Here is a 25,527-nt window from a genome sequence, read left to right as displayed (position 1 = left end):
TATTTCACATTGTTTAGCATAGTAATTCCTCTTTTTTCATTTTTTTAGATTAGACTATGAAACTCTGGTCTGCTTAATTCAGAGTCCCGCAGGTGAGCAAAGCAGCACCCTGGGACTAGATTCAGTGCACCAAAGCCATTGATTCCTACTGTCCTAACTCTAAAAGGTGTTAAGGGATGAATTTGACAGTGATAAAGTTACTGCAAGCTTTGGTAAATATGCTAAAGTGAAAACAGGGCTGTTCAGCACCTTAACTTCTTATTAAACTGGAGCAAAAAGGGAAATTAAAACAAATTCAAAACATGAATACAAATTTACAGTAAAATTCAAGCTATTACAAATCTTCTTAGTTTAAGTCCTTTTGTCATCAGAAAAGGTTATTTATATGCTAGTAAATAGAAGTCCCACATTTTAAGGCCCTTTTTCCACCATTACCATTTAAACATTTGTCTCCCTTTTAAGCAAGCTGGGGTTAACTTACGCAATAAACTCACTCCATTCAACCATCCTTGGGTGACATGGTTTAGTGGGAGGTGTCCCTGCCCATGGCAGGGGGATTGGAACTAGATGATCTTAAGGTCCTTTCTAACCCTAACGATTCTATGATTCTATGCTGGAGTCACACCATGGTAGTGTTAGTTCTGCTCTGAGTCACACCATGGTAAATACCACCTTTGCTCGCAGTAGGATAAATTCTTCACTCTGTCAGAGGGAAGAGACAGACAAGTGCCCAATTCTCAGGAGCTTCATGAGGTCCTTCAAAGTATCCACAGGAAAATGATATGCTAATTTGGATCAGGAATTTTGTGGACTTCAATAGGAAAGGAAAAGTTTCTGGTGACTTAAAGAAATTTGTCCCAAACAGGATTATCTGTAAACATAGTAATAACTCATAGAAGATACCTTGTGCAACAATAGGGGAAAAAAAGAGCTTGCATGGAGCAAAAAAGAAAATCTAGGAGAGCAGAGGGAATGACAGAACAAGTTCAGAAATGCAAATGTGCATCAAACAGATGCAATAGTTGAAAACACACAAAAATCTTTGAAAGAGACTATTCAGAAAATTATAGTCAGCATTTTTAGTCCAAGGAGATGCACATAAAACCCAAAGACAAAGTGCTCTCAGAGTGATGTGACTAGTTAGGATTCAGTGAAAAAATACAGCTTCCTACCAGAGAGTCACTTATGCCATGTCTGTTTTCATTTGGACACAGAAATTATTATTTGGCAGCTCTGAAAACATTATTGCTTCAGATGCTCTTGAAATAATAAAGTGAGAAAGAATGAAAAGTATGAGATTTTGTGCCCAGCAAACACCAAAGTCCAGAAGAAAGAAACTCTTTTAGACCCTGAAAATTACAATTTTACATTATTTCACTAATTGCTGTGTGCAAAGGAGCCAGTTCATTATAGAGCCACAGATCCTTTCTGTGACGAGAAATAACTGGTGACTTGAAAAAAATCCACAATCCAACATTGAGCTGAGTAGCAATTGTTTTATGAGCTGAAGGAATGACTTTATTTGAAGTCTTGAAGCTCTTGGTGAAATAAGTCAGTCCCTGCCGTCACTAGTGGGGAGGAATATTTCCTCCTGTACTAAGAATACAGTGCTTCAGATGTACTGTTCTTCATCTCTTCCATTAATGAGCAATGACCACTTGTCCCCTTCTTCCTCAACAAACCCATTATGTTTCGGCAGCTTGTCTGCCGTCAAGGAAGAGAGAGATACTTGGCTAATCTGATCCCAAGGAGCTGCTCTGGATGAATCCCTCCTCCTATCATCCATTCCAATATGAACACTGATTTGGGAAGGAGTAAGTGGCTTCATGTGGCCTTGAGCTTGTGCTTCGTAACTTTCTGTGTCTGGCTTCTTATAACTAAGAAGAGAAAGAGAAAACATATTTACCACCAAACGATGAATGTGTAGACGTGTCTTCACATCAGAACAAATCAGAAACTTCTGATAACCCAAATGTTACCTGCACTTCAGACACAATGTCAATGGCTAAAAGTACTGGTCATACAGCATTAAGACATTTCAACAGTAGAAGAGAGGGACTCTCAAAGTGAGACTCTTTAAGAGTTTTTATGAGTTTGCTGAATTATGAAAGAGCTCCTAGTAGACAATTGCAGAGGAATGGATTCAATAACCCAAAATCACTTTCTGCTTCAATGTATTCTAGGTCAAAAAAAGCCCAGCAATGACAAGTATGCATGGTCTTCTTCATATACATGTATTATCTTGCTCTTTGGAATCTGAAGCTGTGCTCAGCTGATGTGAAGCTTCAAGAAAGATTATTGTCCCACAGAGTATACTGTAATACAGCTTCCATAAGTCTGAAGCCAAATATGTTTTGGGGGGTTCTCAATATCTAAACACAGTGGAGTCTGATAGTTAATGTAATCAGCACAAAATCAAAAGATTAATCCCTTCAATGAAATTTCTCATCCTTTGTATAATTACACACAGAAAAATTTGAGGATTAAAATCCTGTAGTGGTAGGGCTGATTCTGCAAACAGACATGAGTATGTATGCAGTTTTTATTCTAGACTGCCATCTCATTGAGCATTTGCAGGATCAGAAACATGATGCAGCAACAGATTTTGTATATTAGTTTATACTATACTACAGTACACTATACAGAGGATGCCAGCTACAGTAGAAATATGTGGAGGCTTGGACTAATTTCAGACACTGCGAAAAATCTTCTTTTTTTTTTTTTTTTAAGATGGCTACTCACAAAGCTGTTAAAAACAGGTTCACTGTAACTGCAAAATGGGTGCCAAAATGGGCACCCAAAAAACATAGCATAAAAAAATTACTAGAATCGCTAGGAGTTGTTTTTTTTTATAGTTGAGAAATTGTGTCCCTTCTAAAAATACAGAGCAAGATATTTTATCTGTAGCAAGCTGCAAAAGAATAAATACACTGCTTCTCTCTCAGGTGTGGTGTCCCTGTCCATGGCAGGGGGGCTGGAAATAGATGATCCTTTCCAACCCTATGATTCTTTCTCTCTGGCTAGATTAAATAGACAAAAAAATAAAATCAGGTACAAATCTAAAAAAAAATCTAATGCTACATTATGGAGAACTATCTTTTAAATTATTTTTTTCACTTGATACAGCAAAAACAGTGCTGATCATTATTGCACTTCCTGTTGAACAAGATCTCCAACACAGTTGTCCACATGGCATCCAGTGACACTTTTAGCTGCTAGTTAAGGAATGCTCAGTACTGTCTTAGTCCAGGTGTGTTCATAATAGTGACACCTGTCTCTTTTGGAGCCAAGGATTAGAAAGTACAGCCCCAAGCTAAAAGACTGTCACATACTTCTATTCAGACAAAGCCCAAAGTAATATTTCACTTGAGGCTCGGCAGCAGTGCTGCCTATGGTTCCCCAGTTGATGAATATAAGAGAACTTGCCATTTCAGCTGCAGGGAAGACAGCACGACAGACACAGAAGAAGCTGCCATTGCAGCTGATCCCATCCAAGGCTGAAGCACAAGGCCAATAGGCATGAACACACCTAGCAAAAAAACATATATGGACATGAGTCAGAACCACCTGTCTCAATACAGACATTTCTGTCCATGCATATCATGGATCAGCAGTTCTACAACATGACTTGCTGAGACCTCCATAAACACAACTGGACTGATATACAGATATTCACTTATTTTAAAATATGTCCCTTTCACTTCAGAGGATGACCTTTGCACCAATTCAGCCACAAGACAGTGGCCACAAGGCAAGACTATTTGTCCCTTCGCTATTCTGCACATAGGAAACAAAGCAAAAGCAATAGAAAGACAAGGTAAATGCCCAGGCAAAGCAGGAAGAAGTTAGTCATAAAGAAAAAGAACTCTTGAAGAAAGATTTAAGGAGGAATTTGGAGCATATCTAACAGAAGCAGAGAGAATATAAGCAGTGGGAGAGAAAATGTGTGATTCGGGGCCAATAAAAGAGGAAACACTAGGAGTGGAATGGTACCTCTGGTTAGAGCTGTGTTTGAATATACAGAAACTAATCCCCAAGTACTGCTGTGTGAAATAAAAGCATGCTTTTAATTTCATCATATAAGAATTTATTCCCAAGAGTTTAAAACTTGGGGAACAAAGGTTATTGGGTGGGGGTTTTCCAAAACATGTTTAAAAAAAAAAATATTTTTTTTGTCCTCCTGACAAGGTTTAAATACTCTAGGATTCTCTTTGGTTCTTTGAGCAGGAAATCCTGCGAGAGGCACCCCAGAACTCAACAGTGCTTCTGTCTTCAATAAACTGAGCTCTGGCAATCACATACCTGCTGCTATGGGTATTCCAAGCAGATTATAAATTAAGGCAAGAACCAGATTTATTCGTATTCTCCGAACTGTTCTCTTTGATAAGTGAATACTGGCAACTACATCCAGCAAGTCATTCTGTAAGACAGAAGAGCATTGAAAGTTTTCCACATGCAGTCTTCCAAATACCAAATCAAATATAAGAGTGTCAGTAATAAAAGAGTACAGGCCAAGACTGTAGTGCTCACTCGGATAAGAACAACATCGGCTGCTTCAATCGCAACATCAGTGCCTGTTCCAATTGCAATTCCAACATCGGCCCTGGCTAGTGCAGGAGAATCATTGACTCCATCACCAACCATTGCAACCTTCACCCTCCCATTTTGGAGCTCCTGGACCTTTGCAACCTTGTGAGAAGGAAGAACCTCAGCAAAGACTTTTTTGATCCCAACCTATGTATAAAGAAAGAAACAAAGAAAGAAAGTTGGTGATATGCTTCCATGCTGAAATGAATGTTCTGTTTGAAGGGAAAACAAAGATCAACCAAACTAATTCTGGTGGAGACAACACTTGCAAGCTACACGGAAAGCTTAAGAACAGCATGCCTTTGGCACAAAAAAAGGACTGATTACACCCCCCTCCATCTTTACTGTAGACATGCTGGCAAAATATGCTCTGCTATTAGTGTCATACCACACAAGGCATGTAGAAGTAGAGCTTCTGGCTCCACAGCACTGACAATAAAGGTTTAATGGTTAGAAAAGCCAGTTTTCAGCTATACATGCTGCTTAATGGACCAAAAAGTTTCAGTGAAATCATAGACTCATAGAATTATTTAGGTTGGAAAAGACCTTTAAGACCAACAAGTCCAACCCTTAAGCTGGCACTGCCAAATCCACCACTAAATCCTGTGCCCAAGTGCCCCATTTAAGCAACTTTTAAATACCTCCGTGGGTGGAGACTCTGCAACTTCCTGCACAGCCTCTTCCAATGCTTGATGACTCTTTCAGTGAAGAAATTGATCCTAATATCTAATCTAAACCTCCCCTGGCACAACTTGAGGCCATTTCCTCTTGTCTTATTATCTGTTTCTTGGGAGAAGAGACCAACACCCACCTTGCTGCAACCTCCTTTCAGGTAGATGTTTCCCCCTAAGCTGAGTTACTTCTCCAAATTCACCAAGGTGAACAGAGTTTTAGAAAGTCACCATGTTTTCTGGGGCTTTTTTTTTTTTTTTTTGCAGCACAGAGAGGCAAATACCTGAGTAGCAATGGCTTTTGCAGTTTTTCTGTTGTCCCCCGTTATCAGCACCACATCTATGCCCATGTTTTTCAGTGTGTGCACAGCAAGTGCTGCCTCCTGCTTGACAGTGTCTGCTATTGCAATCATTCCACAGAGCATGCCTGCATAAAGAAATGTCCTCTGTCAGAGGGAACTGTGGAGGCAAAGTGACAGCAAGAGAACAGGACTTCCCCTCCATCTATCACACCATAGCATCTTGTGAAATAACATATTCTGGCCAATATTGACACTCATAAGCCTAAAAAACCATCTACAGTTTTCTAGGTTATGGGCTTTTTCTTGCACATACGTGCATACTTTGTCATTTATCTCTTTCAGATCAAACAACAAACACCTTTGATACCTGTGCACAGGGAAGAAGAGGAGGAGGGTATCCTGTAAGCATGCCTGCCTAGTTTTCATGGTATAGACGAATACAATAGCGGGCCAGAGAAAGTTCTCGTTTCTGTGCCCAGGTCAGATGTTGAAGCCACTCCTCCAGGAGGAAGCATATAGAGTATCTGCTTTTATGTCCCCTAATCTTTCAGGGTTGAATCTCTATTATAATTAAGTACTTTCATACACAAGTGTTGTACCTGCCTTCCAATGCATTGATTCAATAGTGCATCCACATTTCCTTTATATGACTTACAAAATCTCACATTGTTTTATCACTGCATGTTACCTATCAAAAGTAAGTACTTAACTAAGTTTTGTACCCCATATCTCTATTTGCTGTCAATAGTAGCGATGGGAACACCAGCTGTATATCAGGGCCCTTATTTCCATGTTAAGAGGACTTTATTTTGCTGGCCTACTAAGGAAGCCCAGGCTGAGGACATGCAAACACTTCTCAAAATTGCTCTCTAGGAGCATCAGGAATATTTATTCAGTAGTTGAATCAGAGGCCCCATTTCCAGATCACAGATGCACTGGCAATCTATCGTCATTACTGTGGTGTCTCATAGTAAGGTATTGTCTGGGATCTCTTTCTGTTTAGCACAGAACCCCTCTGGCAGAACTCATTTAGTCTAATCTATTATACTTGAATGATCTAATGAATCATCATGTTTAGTCATGAAATGTTTTGAAATCAGTGATGCAATAGGTTGGCCTGTGATCCTTGAGCGATGTAAAGTTAGGATGGGACATGGCACTGCTTTTCTGAGCAACAGTCCTAGGCAACAGGAGATCCATAAAATAAAATTAAAAAAATTTTAAACTACCCAAAAAATTCTTATAAACACTGTTCTGAGTTGAAAACTTCTTTTAAGAACATCTTAATACTTGGCAGTTCACAAGCAGTTCTGAACTAAAAGATTAGTAATTTCTTGACGCTAAGCACCAATGAATTGCTCCAGTTTGTTTTTATCCATTCCATGGTAGGATTAACTGATGTTAGTAAGTCACACCAAAGAAGAGCAGTTACCATCTATAGCCACTAGTATGGCAGTCTGTCCTTTTGTTTCATGATCTGTCATTGCATCATTTATGTCATTTGCAATATGCAAGCCATTGCGTCGCATCCACTCACGATTTCCAATCAACACCGAGTACATGTGAGAAGCTGATGGACCTTTGTGCACAGACAGAAAACAAAATGAGCAACTCAAAACAGTGAACACGAGCCAGAGATGTTTGAGGATGACAATGTCAGGGTGCATTATCTAAGAAAACCTCTTCTTCAGGGGTTCTTTTGTGTGCCAGATTGGCATGGTCACACCCTGGACACAAACAGAATTAGTCTTGTTCAAGTGCTGCTGTCATGGCCAAACAGAAATGCACGGGCACTACCTAAGTGAGCCTCATAAAACTCTTCTCCCTCAGGCTTCAGTCTGTGCCTGTTTATACACAGAACTGCATCATGAACTTAATGGAAGTATTTGCGTTTGCCAGTTGGCATTGTTTTTCTGAGTAAGTGCAGTATTCATGGTTTGTAAATGCAATGCTGCTTTGTTCTCACAGCTAATGGCTTCTTTCTAATATAAAGGCTATTTCTGGTAAGAAAAAAAGTAGTTTTGTTCTAACAAAGAATGAAACCATACATAGGGCACCTCATTATGAATTCAATCCAATTTCACAAGAGCTGTATGAAGCAGGTGAGAAAATAGTACATTAACACCATTCACAAATGGCAGAGTTCTAATGATTAAAGTTCTTATTTCATTTACTTCTTCTAATAGCTTTCTCAAAAAGGTCAGGAGAGCCACAGCTTTCTGAAGAGAACTGATGAGCTTCTTAAGGAAGGCTTTAAATACTTTTTCTTTCCCTTCTACACTATAAAAGTGGCTTCCACAGAGCTTGAAACAAAACCAAATGTATTGGCCTAATCAAAGCCATGAGGCACCGAAACTCAGTTTGCAGATAAATCATGCTTCATTGTGCATCTGCTGAAAAGATTATTATTTTTTTAAGTGCCTTGAGAGATATATGAACAGAAAACAAAAGGTCCAAGTTAATATGGAACTAAAGGGTAGGATATAAAAAGTTGCAGTGAGATATATGCTAAATATATGCTAAATGTAACTGCTATAAATGGGGAGATAATGCTAATTGGCCAACTTTGCTCCCTGCTGGACAATTCTTCTATCCGAAAGGAACACTGCTGAGTATGCCTTAGGGCCTATGTATTGTGTGGACTTTTTGAGTACCTACCATTGTAGCACCTAAATTCTTATTTAGGTTTCTGAATTGCAGAGAGATTCAGAGTAGGGGAAAGAGAGCTTTGATTTTCGTTAAGGCCCATTTTTGTGCCACATGTTGTCTCCTTCTGCCATAAATCCACCTGTCTGTTGTTCCTAGCCCTATGGGATTGTTTTACAGTGGTCAGCACTGCTGATTGACTAGCTCTCCCATTGTGACTGGCAGTCACTTTGGTGGCAGACATACCATGTGATTCTGAGAGCATGACCAGCATGTTGTCTCCCAGAGGAGCACTGCTGTCCCCACTCCTGTTAGTGTCCAGCTTATCGAGACCCTCCTCGGCCATATCCAGGACAGCCTCAACACCTCCGACCTTGCAGCTGATGCCACAGCCTGGGACTGCCTGGAAGTCGGTGCAGTATCCCAAGCTCTGAGTACCAAGCTCCTGCAGATATAACCAGAGTTCATCATCAGTCTGTGCTACCCACGTGGGGTACAAATATTAGATAACCCCTGCTGAAAAGAGGCCTCATTTGTCCTCTTGACAACGACTGACTGACTGAAAAGCAGTATGGAGTATCCAGTAGCACAGAAGTTAAAATAAGGATGTTCTGGACATGCTGTGGTTTAGATTTCTAGAAAGAGGCAGCCATGCAGGTCACATCCAGGTCTCAGCCCTAGCACCAGCAAACTATAAAGGGCAGCTTTTCCTCATAGCTGAAAGATGAAGCAGTTACATTGGGGGTACATGGCCTCAGACAAGACTAGGAACTAAAGACAACCACCGTAACCATACAGCCACACAGCTTCTGAAGAGGTGTAACTTCTAATTAACCTAACAGGCAACTGGCTGTGGGGGATCAGGCCTTTTATATAAAGGTGATCTGTCTGGATTATAAAGGAACTGGGTTTTTCTGTTGAGTTAGAGAGAGAAGCCAGTGAGAACTTTCAAGATGAGAAAAGGGATTACCAGGATCCTATGAATTAGCAGAAGAATGGAGAAAATCATAGAATCACAGAATGGTTTGGGTTGGAAGGAACCTTAAAGACCATCCAGTTCCAATCCCCCTGCCACGGGCAGCGGCGCTTTCCACTAGATCAGGTTATTCAAAGCCCCATCCAGCCTGGCTTTGAACGCTTCCATGGGGCAGCCACAATTTCCTTGGGCAACCTGTGCCATCACCTCACCACCCTCACAGTGAAGAATTTTCTCCTAATGTCTAATCTAAATCTTCCCTCTTTCAGCTTACAGCCATTATAAAGCCTAAAGCCAAAATATTTATTTAGAAACAAGTTATTCTGGGTTGTCTCTGGAAGCTGTAAATACAACACTGGAACCTGGAATTTCAATGGTCTTCTTACAACACAGGGATGATAAGGCAGGCACTAAGAATATTAGCAAACAGTAATGCTGAGCAGCTTTGCAATTCATATAAGCCATGACCCAGTAATAACTGGTGCATGGAATGACTACAGAAGTGTCAGGGTACTAAGACAAATTTGAAAACAGAAAATATAAAATACCAGAAAGGCAACTGAAACATTACCCATATTCTCTTCTTCCTGTTGTTAACTTCTAAATTTTATCACTGAAAGATGTATCACTAATAAGTTTGATATGTTCTTGCCAATAAATTTTTCCATAAATCAATTAATGACTTGTCTTTGCAAACCGAAATTGTCTATTTAAACCACGCTTCCTATTTTGGTTACTATTCATGCTTTCATTCTTCCTGAAACATTTGAGGTACACATGCAGTATATAAATGACCTTTGAGGATTTGCAAAATTTGGGAAGACTAGAGTAATCTATTAATTCATTTGTGAAACTCACAAGTATCAGTTGCATAGTGAGGATTTAAAGCTTTTTGCCTAATCTATCCAGATAAGCAAGCGACTAATAAAAGCAACTAGTCGGATAACACATGAAATGTCACCACACACATTTGCTTCATGATGCTGTTTAAAGCATAAGTATTCCTCCTGCACATACATATTCCACAGTCCTTATTTCCCTACTAGTTCAGGAAAAACTTTGTAATATCTTGTTTGAGAACTCCACAGCATTATCAGAAAAGCAAAGCTTAGAATATGCTTTCTGGTATTGTCCAGACTAAGATGCACAATCATAAAATCTCCCAGCTTTCCAGTCTGTTACTATTCAGGCAAGCCTGTCCGTCTGGGACTTGCTCATTTTGTACAACATTGCTGCATTTGCACAGACCCCTTCAGGCCTTAGTGAATTGGAAGGATAAGTACCTCTTTGCAATATTTAGTAACTGCCACTCCTAGAGGATGCTCACTGCTGGCTTCTGCAGTGCCTACCACTGCCAGTACCTTCTTCAGAGAGAGCACAGCTGTGTCTCCCAGCAAAAGTACCCTCATGACTTTAGGAACTCCACAGGTGATGGTCCCAGTTTTATCAAACATTATAGTCTTGATCTGCAAAAAATAAACCAGAGTTACTGCCTAAGTCCTGGAAGCATGGAGATGCTCATATGCTTTAGGCACATAAGCACAGGCAAAACCTTAATAATCATTGGATTATACCCACACCAAGACAGAATAAACCTGCAAAAGTAGGGATTCGTGTATGTACCTGGAACTATATGTACAGTAAGTCTCCTTATGCTTTCTTATTCAATCCCCAAACAGTGATTTCACCAAAGCTACAACATCATCCTGTACCTACACCAGGATCTCAGAAAACACTTATTACAGGACTTGTACTGTCCTCTGTGTGAGCGTGTATGTATCTACATGCAGGATTCACATAATCCGCCTTAATCACTTTTACCACAAGGTAGATGATCAAAGGAGGGCTTTTACAAGTACTGTTCTAAACAATTAACAATAGCACTGGGAAGAGAGAACTCATTAATTTATTTGGTAATAGAGCAGGTGGGAAGAGTGAAAGAAGCTGCAACAAGTTCTGGAAACAACAACCTAACCAAAATCAACCTTGTACTATTCCCCAAATTCAGCAATCCCTTCTTGTTAGCCAGCCCAAGGGGTCTTGAGAATCGGGAATGAACCAAACAACACAGCCCCAAATACAATGAAACCCAAAGCTGAAGTCAATTCTAACCCTGAAGATAACACAGCACAGAGAAACACAAGAACCAGAAAACTCAACAAAGTAGTCACTAATTCTATTCCCAATTATTCCAACCCACCAACTTTGCAGAATCCAACAGTTCACCTGGTTTTCCAAGCCCTGATCCTAGTCTTGCTTAGATGCAAAAGGTAAAAGGTCATGACACTAATCAGCAGTGAGGTTTTGTTTGATTTTTTTTTTTCCAGAGACTTGGGAAAACTTCTGGTCTGTGCTTTATAATGTCCAGCAAGAATAAGAATTACCATACTGTTTAACTTATTCTTACCACCCTTTTCAGTTCAAGTGTTTGCTGTGTGTCTAATCCAGCCTACCATAACATGGTTTAAACACATTCTTTTGACTGGCTGTGGACACGTCAAACCTGTTCCTCCTTCAATCTCCCCGTCTTTTCATCAGTTTCCTTCCCTTGAAGGGCTTTTTCTAACTCCGTTCTATCTTTTTTCTCTGTTCTAAACCAACTTCAAATCATTCAGTTTTTCTCTTACATCCTACGTTTCAAACTGCTGATCATGAACAATATACATTTCATGACAGCCCTCTGAGGAAAGAAGTAAAACACTGGATTAATATTGGGCTCTTCTGCAGAAGAGGTAAAGAGAGTGCAAAATGCAGAAACTTCTGTGATCATGCAGAAGATTAGCAGCCTCACTTTTATGAGATTACAGAAACGGCTGACTCTCAACATTTTGCTATGGCTGCTTTGAAGAAAGAAGCCCAGATCTGTCTTCTTTCCCTTCATGACCAGCAACCAATAGAAAACAAATAATCAATATTCTTCAGTCTTTCTCTAGACCAGCAGGATTTTCTAGGAACCCCTTGCTGTGTAGCAAAGGTGGGTGAGCTGCAAAAGTATAGAATGAACTATTAACCTTGTGTGCCATTTCCAGGGGTTTTCCACCTTTGATGAGGATACCATTCTGTGCAGCAACACCTGTGCCCACCATCACAGCTGTGGGGGTAGCCAAGCCTAAAGAACATGGGCATGCAATGCTCAGCACAGTGATTGAGGTTTGAAACGCAAACCTCAGTATTAGTTCAGCTTTTGAAACGTCTTTGTTCTGATTCTGGAAGAAGAGAGAAGGGGCAGGGGGAAAGAAAGAGATGTATGATCGCTGATAGAAGACAACATAGTTGTACAATGAATCCTAGTCATTTCAAAAAACACATCTGCATGGAAACCTCCAGTACAGGAAAGCAATATATTATTGTTACTGCAACAGTACAAAAAGGTCAATGTTATGAATTGTTTATGGCAATATTTTCTATACGGTTTGCTGCTCAAGTACACTTATGTTTGACTCTGCTCTTGAGCTTCTGGGTGAAAATATAACTTTCCCTTATAGCTTAGTAAAGGACAACCCTATTTCTGGGTACACAGATTCCCACAGTTTCTGAGCATAGCAAACACACATCCTAAAGATAACAGAAGCTCATCTTTCTAAAGCTAAACCCACTGTCTGCCATCAGGAATAAGGATGTCCAAAAAAATTTAGGCACGATAAAAATGGCTCAGCTCCCTGCAACGCAGCTATAGATAATGTTTAGTCCACAAAGACTGCCAGTAATTTTAGTTTGTAGATACCACATGCAGAACTAAGGGGTAAATGAAAAGATATATTTATACCTGCAGACAGATTTTTATTAGTGTAATTATTTGCTCTGTGTAGAAAACAGCATATTGTATAAAAGTATTTACCAAACTGCAACATCAAACCCTACACACAGAAGGTATGTTAATTACACTGGAAGATATCCTAACACCCGAAATCATCTCTTACTGAAATTACTTACAGGAAAATATTTTTGAATAACTTCAAAATTTATAAACCCAATTGTGACCCATACTATCAATGTCACTGTTGAAATGATGATGATAAACGGTACAAAATATCCACTAAACTTGTCTGCCAGTTGCTGGATGGGTGCCTATAAGAAAGAAAAAAACAGATATTTGCATGTTTATGGTCAAAACACATAAATGTGCAAAGTTCATGAAGATGTCTGATTGATAGTCTATCTCATTCTTTTTTGAAGTCTGGAGAAACACAGTTTGCTGAACAAGTAAATATAGCAAAATATAGGATCTTTTTCTTATTTTATCAAAACCTATGAATAAAGTTTTTCTTTTATTTTCACCTTTGACATTTGAGCTTCTTCCACTAATTTCACAATCTGTGCCAGAGTGGTATCATTACCAACATGAGTTGCATTAACAAGAACTGAGCCATGTGCATTTATAGAACCAGCAATCACTGTGCTCCCAGGCTTTTTAGTGACTGGCATAGCTTCCCCTAGAAAGAAAAGGTAAAATAAATAAACAAATACTCCTAATAACAGTGAATATAGTCCATTAGGCCACAGCTCATTGTATGCTAGCAAAATCTGTATGCAAAGCAATAATGATTAGAAATCATATATTATCTCTAATGTCTCTATCTAGTCAAGACATGTTAAGTGGTGTAATACTTTTTTCTAGGTTTATTTCCAAAGAAAATGTTGTTTCTTTGGCCTTTTGGTCCAGTTCATCACCCTTCAAAAAGGCCAGGAGCAAATTGGTTGTAAAAGGAACTTCTAGGAATTTCTCCAGGTAATGCTTTGCATAGCCACGGGTAGTGGAAATAAAGATATAAATCTGTCTTTATTTCTACCACCCTCAGTTTTCAAAGACTAGAAAAGTTGCCTTTGTGGCAAAGCTCCTCTTCTCACACTGCCTCTCAAAAAAAAAAAAAAAGCTGTATACAATCTTTATTTTCTTTACTTTTAGGGTTAGTGATAATGACTGGTTCTCTTAAACTAAGGGCGTTTTTGCTCCCCAAGCAAAGTAAATACGTAACTAAAACAGGTAAGCCAATACCACTGTAAAGTTTTCATACCCTTTACTTATTTATAAGAATTGAACAATGCAGTTAAGCCTTATTACATTTATAAAATGAAGTGAAAATTTCAGAGGCTGTGAAAAAAGTCCCAGGACCTTTAATGAGCATCATGTTGTGAGGCTTTCTTTCCATCTCTTTGCCCTGGGAGAAGTCCTGTTCAGTGCCCATGCATACACACCCCAACATCTCAGCAATATTTCCCCATCACCCTTTAGAAGTTATTTGTGAGAAGGTATCACAGTATCACAGTATGCTAGAGATTGGAAGGGACCTCGAAAGATCATCTAGTCCAATCCCCCTGCTGGAGCAGGAACACCTAGATAATGTTACACACGAATGTGTCCAGGCGGGTTTTGAATGTCTCCAGGGAAGGAGACTCCACAACTTCCCTGGGCAGCCTGTTCCAGTGTTCCGTCACCCTCACTGAGAAGAAGTTTCTTCTCAAGTTTAAGTGGAACCTCTTGTGTTCCAGTTTGTACCCATTACCCCTTGTCCTATTGTTGTTTGCCACTGAGTAGAGCCTGGCTCCATCCTCGTGACACTCCCCCTTTATATATTTATATACACTAATAAGGTCACCCCTCAGTCTCCTCTTCTCTAAACTATAGAGACCCAGCTCCCTCAGTCTTTCCTCATAAGGGAGATGCTCCACTCCCTTAATCATCTTAGTTGCCCTGCGCTGGACTCTCTCCAGCAGCTCCCTGTCCTTCTTGAACTGAGAGCCCCAGAACTGGACACACTATTCCAGATGGGGTCTCACCAGGGCAGAGTAGAGGGGAAGGAGGACCTCTCTCGACCTACTAACCACCCCCCTTCTAATACACCCCAGGATGCCATTGGCCTTCTTGGCCACAAGGGCACAGTGTTGGCTCATGTTCATCCTGTCGTCCACTAGGACCCCCAGGTCCCTCTCCCCTACAAACACATTCCAGTGGAAATTCCTACAAGACCTTTGGAATAATGACAGTAGTATTTAGACTCTACCCATCTAATCACTAAGTTATTAAAAGTAACAAAACTGAGCAGAAATTCCTCAGTTTTTTAGGCTGTGTGCAGACACAGATTTGGCTTCAAGCTCACAAATACTGGGCGCAGCATCCATTAAGGTGGGAGGTTATGCACACAGCAGCTTTTGGGTTGTGTCTGCTCTATTTTCTTGTAAGAAATAATTCTAGAGGATTCCACTTCTTTGTGTAAGTGTAATGGAAGTTACCAGTAATGAGAGACTCATCTGCCATAGAAGTGCCTTCAATGACCTTTCCATCCACTGGGAACTTTCCACCAGGAACAACCTTTACGATATCACCCCTTTGAACCAGCTCAACAGCTACCTGCTCCTCCCTACAAAAGACACAAGTAGAACAGGCAGATTATTAACCCATCAAAAGAATAATGATGCTTTCACACTGACTACATCAAGCCTAGTCTTTGCACCGAGGCAAGCTGAAGCGGTTTTGGTTCACAAATAGATACCTGATGATAGAGTGGTCAGGTCCAAGAGTCACCACAGTGGCTTCTGTGGCTTGAAGAGATATAAGTTTAGCAAGAGCTTCTGAGGTCCTACTCTAAGAAAGAGAGATGAATGTTTAAGATACATTGAGATATATAAATGCTGATGCCTAATTAACACAATGAACTCTAAATGACCTTGTATAATACAAGCTACAGCAGAGACATCTGACTCAAAATTCCCCTCAATAGCTTTGTTCTATTCTCATCATAAATACACAATAATTAATGTGAAGCTGAGTTACCTTTGCTATGTGTTCCAGCCATCTCCCAAGAGCAATGAATACGAACAGCATCGGAGGAGTGTCAAAGAAAGTGATGGGGCTTTTCTCTGCCTTTTCAACTATTGCTACCATGAGGATAACACAGGAATACACATAGGCAATCGTTGTGGCTAGTACGATGAGCACATCCATATTGGCCATCTTGTGCTTCAGTGACTTGTAAGCTTGTACGTAAAAATACCACCCACCAAGAAACTGTTGGTGTAAGCATGGACAGATTCATATTTAGATCACAGCAGTGAAAACAGTACATAATACTGCCTACAGCAGAATTATAAACACATAGTAGGTAAGGGAAAGCATTGCTGTCTCATGCAAATTTTGTATTGACATAACTTTAGTGAAGTAATCTACTAGCAGACTGACTCCCATTGTCACCTTTTCACTTGCCCTTCCTTGTTCTCAAAACAGCTCTGCCAGTTAAATGTCATCCTTTCCCTCAGCAATGCAAGGTAAACAAGGCACTGAAGTTGAAGGTATTTTCCTACAGATACCCAATTAGTTTGCAGCTGATCAGGTATTTCTTCCTTTTAATACTACCTTCCCCACTTGGATAATTATCTGATGCAACTTTGTCAGAAGTAAATACTGCAAGCTATTACAGGATGGATAACTTGCAGAAAAGTGCCACTTTGTTCTGCATAGGTGGTACAGATAAGACAGCAGGCCTAATCCACTAAACCCTTCCAGTCTCCTGTTTTTATCACATCAGATTATATAAATGAGAGATTAAAGAGATTAATAGAAAGTAAACCCCACAAAGTCTGTGGACATACCTGAACAAAAGTGCACAGGACAAAGAAGAGAAGATTTAAAACAGATAATCCAGGAATGATGTTCTGTTCCAGCACCATAGACCCATGGTGCTCACCATGGGGTATTAGCATATAAATCATTAGGATTAAGACAGGGATACCAAACAGCAGGCTGCACAAGAAAGATTTCCTCCACCTGAAAAGTAGAAGCTGTAAATGCCTGGTTGTCATACACCCCACAATACCAAGGCCTGTGCCAACACTGTGCTCGCTGTGCCGGACATGGAGTATTAGTAATGTACTAACAGCTTCGGGATATATGGGGAAGAACCAACATTTTGGGACAGTTTCAAGTGTCTCTTATATGTTTAACTGTATAGACTTCTATCAGTTAAAACCCAAAACTAATGAAAGTAATAAAAGTACTTGAACCAAGTAGCAAATAGTAAAATTAAATAAGCTAAATTAACTGGGAAAGGAGGGGGAGTTACAGAAGATGATCTATACACATTCATTAGTGAGAAAGAGAAATACTTACTGCTGAATTTCCTTTTTATGATCTAGGTTATGTGCATTTGGAACTCTTCTAGCCACAGAAGCATGAAAGCCAATTTCCTTTTTATTGAAAGGGAGGGAAGAAGAGTTAGTTTTGATTAAACTATACATATTACTTATCACACACTTAAATGATACTACTTTTAGAAGAAATGCAAGAAAGGGACACTATTTCATATTTAATAAATGCCAACTTATTTTTAGATCCTACCAACATGAGAGGATATTTCAGACAGTACTCAAAATGTAGACTGCAAAGGCTTTCCGCTACCTATACATAAACACAGTGTATAGAGGCAGTGAATGTCACAGTTTCCTTAGGCATAGGAACCTCCTACTGACAGCTGGAGTTTCACTGCACTCCTCCTCCAGGGATATTTATGACCTTTCATCTCCACTGGAAAACTATGAGAGATTGGAAGAACCACAAAGGAAGGTAAAAATGTACAAGTCACTGGGCTGGCCAATCTTGTGAGCATCTCCTTATCACTACAGTTGAGTAGGCCAACCTGAAGTTGAACATCAAAGTGGCTAGAATTTGTTTAAACATGAAAACAACAAACTACAAGGCAAAGCATCCCCAAAACAAATAAAAGCAAATAGCCAGTTTTGACAGATGGTTCAATGTGTTACGGCAGTAGAATCATGCTCCCTCTCCCTAACCCCCACAAAAACTCCAAAGCATACTTGCAAGAACGATACATTTGAACTTTGTACCTGCACCATGAGATGCTCCTTCAACAAAATACACTTTACAGAACTACTTTGCCTGAACAGTCTAATAGTTAATATGTTAACCACTGCTGCCCCACCAATTCTGTGCCTTAGGAGCTTTTTCCTGCGTAAATACTGTAGAACACAAATGGCAGTTTCTGCTGTCCTCCTGACTACTCAATCGCATGTTCCTCACACACATGCACTCTTCTGGTGGGGCAGAGAAAGAAAAAATTTTGTCCACAACTTGGCCATGGTAATGACAGATTTTGTGATCTGTGTGGTTACTGTTAAGCCAGGATTCTTTTCGTTTAGTGGCTGTATCACAAGTTCTTTCAGTTTAAAAAGTTTTCCTCTGAACTGCTGTGGGAATAAATGCCAGTGAAAACAGAGATGTGTAATACTTGTGGTATGAGCTGTTGTAAAACTCTTTTTACAGCCTCTTTCACTGGCAAGAGAAAGTAGTATTTTTTTCTGAAGTATCAACACTTCACTGAAATGACAGGGAATCAGACACACGTGATTTTACACACAGAATTGCAAAGAATGAATATATGACACTTTTACCAGATATAGATAAGAAAGGTTTGGTTTTGCAGTTTCAAGGATATGTTTTCAGAGTAACAACCTGGGTGACTATGCACTAGGGTGGAGCACAGCTGCTTCACCATGACAGCATAAAACATATGGCAATAACTGTCATCTGCAAAAGTCAGTGAAACCTCTCAAATATTAAGTGCTTTGTTTCCTTTTTAACTTCACCTTACAATTGTTCTTACATAAAATATTTCTAAAGCCTACCTCAATTATTTTTATAATATCTCGAGGTCCAGTAATCTCAGGATCAAATTGGATGTGAGCTTTGCATGTGGCAAGTGCAACTGAGGCGTATAATATGCCATTAGTTCTCATGAGTTTGGATTCAATATTGTGAACACAAGAAGCACAAGTCATCCCTGTAATCTAAAGAAAAGACAAATTGAGGTACAGTTAGCAGTCCCCAACATTCATCTAATATTTGTGGATGAACATGAGACTCACCCTCCTGGTGTCAGAAAGGTACTAATGACTACTCAAGCTCTGCTGGCACTGGCCCAAGCCCTCAGAATGAAGATTTTTATAGAGCTGTCTTAAATGAAACAAAGCTGAGAACATGACTATATACTTTTATCACAAAATTCTGGAAGCAGCAGTTATAGTCACAGCTGTATATTTGTATAGCAGCACTTGTACACTGCATTAACTGTCACAGTATTGCTAACATAGTTCTATCAGCAGCTATACTAACATTACCAAAATCAAACTGTGCATGTGTGACTTTCTCGCTTACTTAAATTTTCCTGTGGCTTCACTAAGACATGTTCTTACTTCCTTCTCTGTTAGCACAACTGTTGACTGTTGCTATCTGTCTTTTAGTAGGTATGTGTCAGAGACTAAAAACAGACTTTTGAAGGATCTGTTCTTCATATAAACAATTTACTAATTTTACCCAAAGTACTCAGACCTCTATACAAAGTCCCAGGCATTATTAACACGTATTTGGTGCTACATTCTCAGTTGCTCAGTCTGTAGTGTTGACTGAAGTGCATTCACAGAAAAGTTCAATTTCATTTCTCTTTTCTATGGAAAACCTATTCTGTACATACAACTATCACTTTTCATTTCAACACCTTTGGACAGGTTCTTCCAAGACGAATTGATTTTGTCTTTTCAGCAATTAAGAAAAAATAGTGTCACCAGCCAGACTGACCTGCTGTAGCCACAACTCCTTAACCAGAAGCATTTGCAAGAAAATTATTTTTCCAGACCAAACCCGACACATAATTTCAAATATGCATGACTTACTAGAAGTTCCACATTCCCTTCTGTTTCTGCATGATCTTCTATGACAGTAGCACCAAAACCCAAATTCTGGATCAGCTGTGCTATTTCAAGAGGCTGTATGAGTTCTGGCTTGTATTTTACCTCTGCTTTACCTGCCATCAGTGCTACCAACACTGAAATAATCCCTGCAGTGGCAATAATAAAAAATATTAGATAATGTAGCTCCTTTGAGAGGAAGAAAAATAAAACATTACCAGTAAATGTCAGCGAGGGCTGTTAACAACTTAACAGATGTTATAAGCCTAATGATTTCTCTCTGCCTCCCAGTGCTGCTCCCTAGTCACAACAGCAAAGTTTCCTTTGAGATCCAGCCACACTGCAGCTCCCTTCAGCAAAGAGAACTGCAACGGTTACACACAGAGGGAGGTGAGCTTTGCTACGATCTAATGAGAAAAAAAAAACGTACAGAAGCAATCTTTACACTCATTGCTACAAGCTCTACCCTGGACTCTCTAAGTCTGGAAAGCCCTAAACAAACCCCACAGCACAATGATAGGCCTTTTTCTTTACTTATTTTTCCCTTTAAGTTGTTTTTTCATCTTCTTTTTGGGTGGGGTTTTTTTCTTTTTTTCTTTTTTTCTTTTTTTTTTTTTAGTTTTTTTTTGTTTGATTTTTCTGTTTATCTGCTTTTGGTTGTTGGTTTTTTTTTTTTTAATAAATCAACACACAGAAATCTGCACTTAGAATTGAAAAGTAAAATACAAAAATCACAGGCAAAAATAACTGTTCTGGAGTGCTAATGGTTTCTTAGATTTTTAAATCAAGGCAGCTAGACCACCACTGGGAGACTGAGGGCACAGTAATCAATAAGCAAAATCCTCCAAAGGCATCCCCACACAAATTAAATCAGACATTGCTGGGGCTCACCTGTTCATCTTCTATATGGCCAGAGGAAAGGCAGCTCCAGTGTGCAGACTTCTAATCTAATCAGCTTTGCTGTGCCTAAGTTAATATAATTACCCAGGCACTGGAGCCACACATTTGCTTATACCTGCTTTTGCAAATGTGACCTGAAAGGTAAGTTTCACATCACAAACATGCCAGAGCTCTCAATAGCTCTGGAAGAGATGGATTGATTTGTAAAGCAATAAAGCCCTGAAAATTAAATGAGAACCGTTTTCTTGTCCTGAGCCTTAGTTGAAATTTTTATCACATTGCAGCAGCTTACTGTTACAATATAACTATGCCCGCTGGGTTTGCCTACCAGTGCAGTAGGGTAGTTAAACAGTGATACAGTTACATTAGCACTAAGAGAGAACATTAAGCCTGTTTAACCTTCAGATGTTGTACCACAGCCTCTTCCATTAATCACATGGAATACCTTTTCCATCCTATAATCCCTTACAGACTCATTATTGTCATAGAATCATAGAATGCTTTGGGTCAGAAGGGACATTAAAGATAATCTAGTTCCATCCCCTTGCTATGGGCAGGGACACCTTCCACTAGACAAGGTTGCTCAAGGCACCACCCAACCTGGCCATCAATTAAGATTACAGGAAACTGAAATTTATTACCATCTTGTTTCTGTAAATTCCTCTCAATGGTAGACACACAGGATGCACAGGTCATGCCCGTGATTTGTAAAAAACACTTCCCAGCTGTGACTCCACTGGGCTGGTTTGGCCCATCAGGATGTGGTCTGTCTGGAGCAGCATCCGAGGAACAGCCTTGGAGAGGAGGATCTGGAGCTTGAGGCTGCACAGCAGCTTTGCTGGTGTCAGGCTGCTGCTTATGTTCTCCAGTGGCAGTATCTTGAATAAATGCACAATACACTGAACAAGCACTATTTCCAGTGAGATTGAGTGATGCAAAATTACAAACAGGTCACATTTATCAATCATGCAAAGTCTCTTGGTTGTTTGAAAGGTGACATAGTAATCTTGGTCTCTTCATGGAAATAATACATCTGTGTAACAATATATATTCACCAGTAGCACTTGCATGACCATTTAACCCTACAGAACCAGTTTTCCACTTTCAGATGGCAAATGATTCCCTCCAATTTCAATGCCTAGACCTGACAGATACCTCCACTCAACAAAGATATACTGCTATCTAGAGGGTCCTTATCCAGCACAGAGAATGCAGTCCAATCATATCCCTTCTGTCGCTGTTGTCATCTGTGCACAACACGTAGCACTTCATCTCAAACAAGGAAAAGGACGAGTTTCTCAACATGTTTCTCTTTATGGCACAATATTTACACTGCAAGTACTGCCAAATGAATAGTGGAAGGATTTGCAGCACCCAGATGACCTCAACACATACAGGTCTGTTGCACTAATTTTTATTCTTTACTAGATACTGAACAGACACCCAACAGCTCCAGCTGTGTTCACAAACTGCCTCCCTTTAGCAGAGGTTTGTATAAAGGAGCAAGAGTTGCTTCTGAACACATTAAACGCAGGGGATCCCCTCCTTTTCCACAGATAAATCAGGTTCCACCAACAAATTATAAACCACACAAATCATAATGAAAGACCACATATGGGCTCCTCCTCATTTGTAGTAGTACCACAGATTCAGAGGGATTAGACCTATGAGAAAAGCAAACAGGATGTGGTCTATTGTGGTCAAACTAAATCATTCTAGGTAAAGTACATCAGTATCTGAAAGCAAATCTGTTGAGGTGAAGCAGATAAATATTGCCACATCTGAAATTCACTAAAGAGGAGATTGTGCACCATAGCAAGTTCTTAAGAATTGAGCACATATACAAAACATACAAACTGTGCTGTAGCTACATGCTACATGTGCCACAGCTACATGTGGAAGCACCTGCTCCCACCGAAGAGTACCTGCATCTTGCTACTAACCTCACTTAAAGTAAGGCTTAGTAAAGTAGGGCTAGTAAAAATAACAAAGGTCAATGAATTCTGTCTTTCCAGTTTAAAATAATAATATGGACTTGTATACAGAAAAAAAAAAAAAAGGTGATTTTAAATTAAAGGGATTTCAATAAGTTTGTGAGGTTTAGTATTTTAGAAATGAAATGAACATAAATGAAAACATTTGGTTTGATAGATCTACTTACAGCATCCTGTAGACATAAGAGGAAACCTCCTCCAGTGGATAAGGGGATCAGCTATTTAAAGACCTTGTACCAACTTTCAAACCTTTGGGTTCATAATTTAACTCAACTTTTTCACCCACCAGTACAGTTATTAAGGGCTGAAATAAGGTACACCACAGCTGAAATCTCTCTCCCTTGCTAAGTGAGGTCATATCAGGTCATATCATAACCCTTAGAAAAAACAATGCCAAGAGTTTCTCTCCAGAAGAGAATCTCAATACGGGTGTCTCATGGAACAGCTTGGCACGCTACCCATGGAAGAAAGAACACTGTTACCTGTCAGTACAGAAGCATCAAACCCCATGTCTTCTATGGCAACTCTTAACACTTCTCCGTTAGTGACAGATGGATCATAATGTATGGTCCCAGTTCTGCCGGCTAAAGAAACTGCTATACGTTGCACTCCTTGTCTCTGTGATATGGTCCCTTCTATGGACTGTACGCAAGAATTACAGGTCATGCCATCAATCCTAATGACAGCCGTGCACATCGTGTCCTGCAGCGGCTCTATGAAAAGGTCGCGTTGGGAAGCAGGTGATGGAGGTGCTCCTTTGTTTGTTTCTGAACCATTAAGGAGGCATACTTTAAAGTTTCCAGGTGGAAGCGATTCAATAGCTTGCTGCAAAGCTGGCAGGGTAATTAAATTTGGGCTATACTGTACCACAGCACATTTATGCTCCAATGACACTTTAATACTTCGTATGCCAGGAAGATTAGATATGTTTCCTTCGATGTTTCTGACACAGGAGTTGCAGTGCATGCCTTCTACCTGTAGAGCCACCGTAGCTGTGCTACTCATCTTGATGAACCGCAGGTCTACTCCATTGCTCTCAAGACTTGCTGGTGTCTCCTTGGGGTTTGCATTCTGCAAGCGCTCAAGATCGAGGACACCCAGCTTCAAAGGGGCTGATTTACTTTTGATGGTGCAGTCATACCCCAGGTTACTTATATGGCTCTTGAGGTCGTCAGGCTGAATAATGTAAGGATAGTACGCAATAATAGCTTCCTGGTTACCAAGTGACACCTTGATTTTTGCCACACCGTGCAGCTTCCTAATCTTTCCTTCAATGTTGGTGGCACAGGACTGACATGTCATGCCTTCTACCCGAAGCTTAACTACTGCTTCTTTCAAGCATGACAAATTTACAGTTGCTGTTTTCGACCACTCTTCTGCTATGTTGGCATCAAAGCCCATATCCTGAATTTCTTTGCAAATCTGCTCAGGACTTATGTCTGACTGCAGATACTTTATTACAGCATTGTTCTGTTCAAGGGAGACTTTAATACTCACAATGCCCTTCACCTTGGAAATTCGGCCTTCTATAGACTGCACACATGATTGGCAAGTCATTCCCACAACATTGACTGCTACAGTGTGTTCTAGGGAAGAGGAAGAGGGCCCAGTTTCAAAGCTGTCCTCATAGCCCATGTTGTCAAAAGCAAAATTGTGTTTCATTGTAGGCTCCAGCTCACAGCCAGGGGGAGAATCAGTGGTGGACAAAGCCTAAGGAACAAGAGGCAAAATAAAATATCATGAGCCGTGTGAAAGCAGCAATATTCTGCAAGTCCTTTCAAGTCAGGCTATACAACCAAAAAGCTTCACGACGTTAACTTACACTTTGAATATATTACCACTGACCTATGCCTACAGTGATGAATCACATCTCCGACACTTCTCTTGAGCAGCAATTTAAAAAATATTCACTAGGGACATAAAAGCAAAATTATCTCAATATTTCCACCCCAACACAATCATTTAAAACCTGAGCTTTCTGCAGCCACAGGGCACTTTCACTATCCAGCCTGAGCCTTGCTCTCCAGGGCACATTGGCACAAAGGGTCATAGCAGAAAGTGGGCTGATCATCTGTCCACAAATGTCAGAAGCTGGCTCAGTCTGGCCAACCTGCTGCTGCAGGAGTTCAAACCAAACCAAACTGAAATGCCTACAGAAAACAGAATCAAGGATTTCCCAGAAGCCTGAAACAAGCCGGCATAGGGAGGACCTGTTGCCTGATATCTGAAGAGCTGTCTGCATGCAGGTCTTCGAAGTTAAAATCTGTATCTGACAAAGATTTTAAAAGACAGAACAACATTCAGATATTTCCACCATGGTTTAGTTTAATCTACCTCCTTCTGAGGCACCTAAGGAAAACCATATATGGAGATACAAGAACTCACTGATTTGATCCAAGACTCATTTTCAGGATGTAGTAGCCAGTACTGAAGTAGATCAGTCACAAGCAGACTATCTCTCAGTGAGATCATGGGCTCTGCCTTACTGGCTCTCTACAGTTTAATGTACTCAATTTAATTCAAAATGAATTATTAAATAAAAAAAAAAAGTTATAAAGGCAATGCTTCCTGCAGAATAGGTAATTGGAGCCCAGAAGCTGTTGCCTAAGGAAATTGCTAGTACAAAGTGATGAGAAAGATTGAGAAGGAGATGGACAAGTCCCACATTATCAGATTTCATGGAAAGAACATAAAAATTCATGTCTGTGACTTAAAGTAGCTTTAACTACTAAAAATTCAAATGCAAGCTACTATGA

At 39.9% G+C, this 25,527-nt stretch overlaps 1 protein-coding gene across 7 annotated transcripts in view; it reads right to left on the bottom strand.

The window, feature by feature from the left end:
- Nucleotides 1-1,482: 1,482 nt before the first annotated feature.
- ATP7B (ATPase copper transporting beta) overlaps nt 1,483-25,527 on the bottom strand; it is a 29,046-nt gene continuing 5,001 nt past the window's right edge. For 2 of the 7 annotated variants that reach the window (XR_009964839.1, XR_009964843.1), the window contains exons 2-21: nt 23,254-24,481; nt 21,419-21,676; nt 19,863-20,026; nt 18,819-18,980; nt 17,287-17,363; nt 16,770-16,944; nt 15,955-16,188; nt 15,674-15,765; nt 15,414-15,541; nt 13,461-13,615; nt 13,116-13,250; nt 12,194-12,388; nt 10,466-10,648; nt 8,453-8,651; nt 6,993-7,139; nt 5,543-5,685; nt 4,531-4,734; nt 4,303-4,420; nt 3,333-3,529; nt 1,483-1,877 (exon numbers count right to left, since the gene is read on the bottom strand). Coding sequence is in view for 2 of the 7 variants with exons in the window: in XM_062618933.1 (XP_062474917.1) it covers nt 1,613-1,877; nt 3,427-3,529; nt 4,303-4,420; nt 4,531-4,734; nt 5,543-5,685; nt 6,993-7,139; nt 8,453-8,651; nt 10,466-10,648; nt 12,194-12,388; nt 13,116-13,250; nt 13,461-13,615; nt 15,414-15,541; nt 15,674-15,765; nt 15,955-16,188; nt 16,770-16,944; nt 17,287-17,363; nt 18,819-18,980; nt 19,863-20,026; nt 21,419-21,676; nt 23,254-24,481 (4,365 nt within the window). In the remaining 5 variants the exon portion in view is untranslated. The remainder of the gene's footprint in view (nt 1,878-3,332; nt 3,530-4,302; nt 4,421-4,530; nt 4,735-5,542; nt 5,686-6,992; nt 7,140-8,452; nt 8,652-10,465; nt 10,649-12,193; nt 12,389-13,115; nt 13,251-13,460; nt 13,616-15,413; nt 15,542-15,673; nt 15,766-15,954; nt 16,189-16,769; nt 16,945-17,286; nt 17,364-18,818; nt 18,981-19,862; nt 20,027-21,418; nt 21,677-23,253; nt 24,482-25,527) is intronic. The other 5 variants (XR_009964840.1, XM_062618933.1, XM_062618934.1 and 2 more) reach the window with 5 other exon arrangements.

This window comes from Pezoporus occidentalis, unplaced genomic scaffold, assembly GCF_034315485.1.
Source record: "Pezoporus occidentalis ecotype Australia unplaced genomic scaffold, CSIRO_AGI_Poc_V1 ctg207, whole genome shotgun sequence".
NCBI lineage: Eukaryota > Metazoa > Chordata > Aves > Psittaciformes > Psittacidae > Pezoporus > Pezoporus occidentalis.
This window is presented reverse-complemented; position numbering and strand designations above follow the sequence as displayed.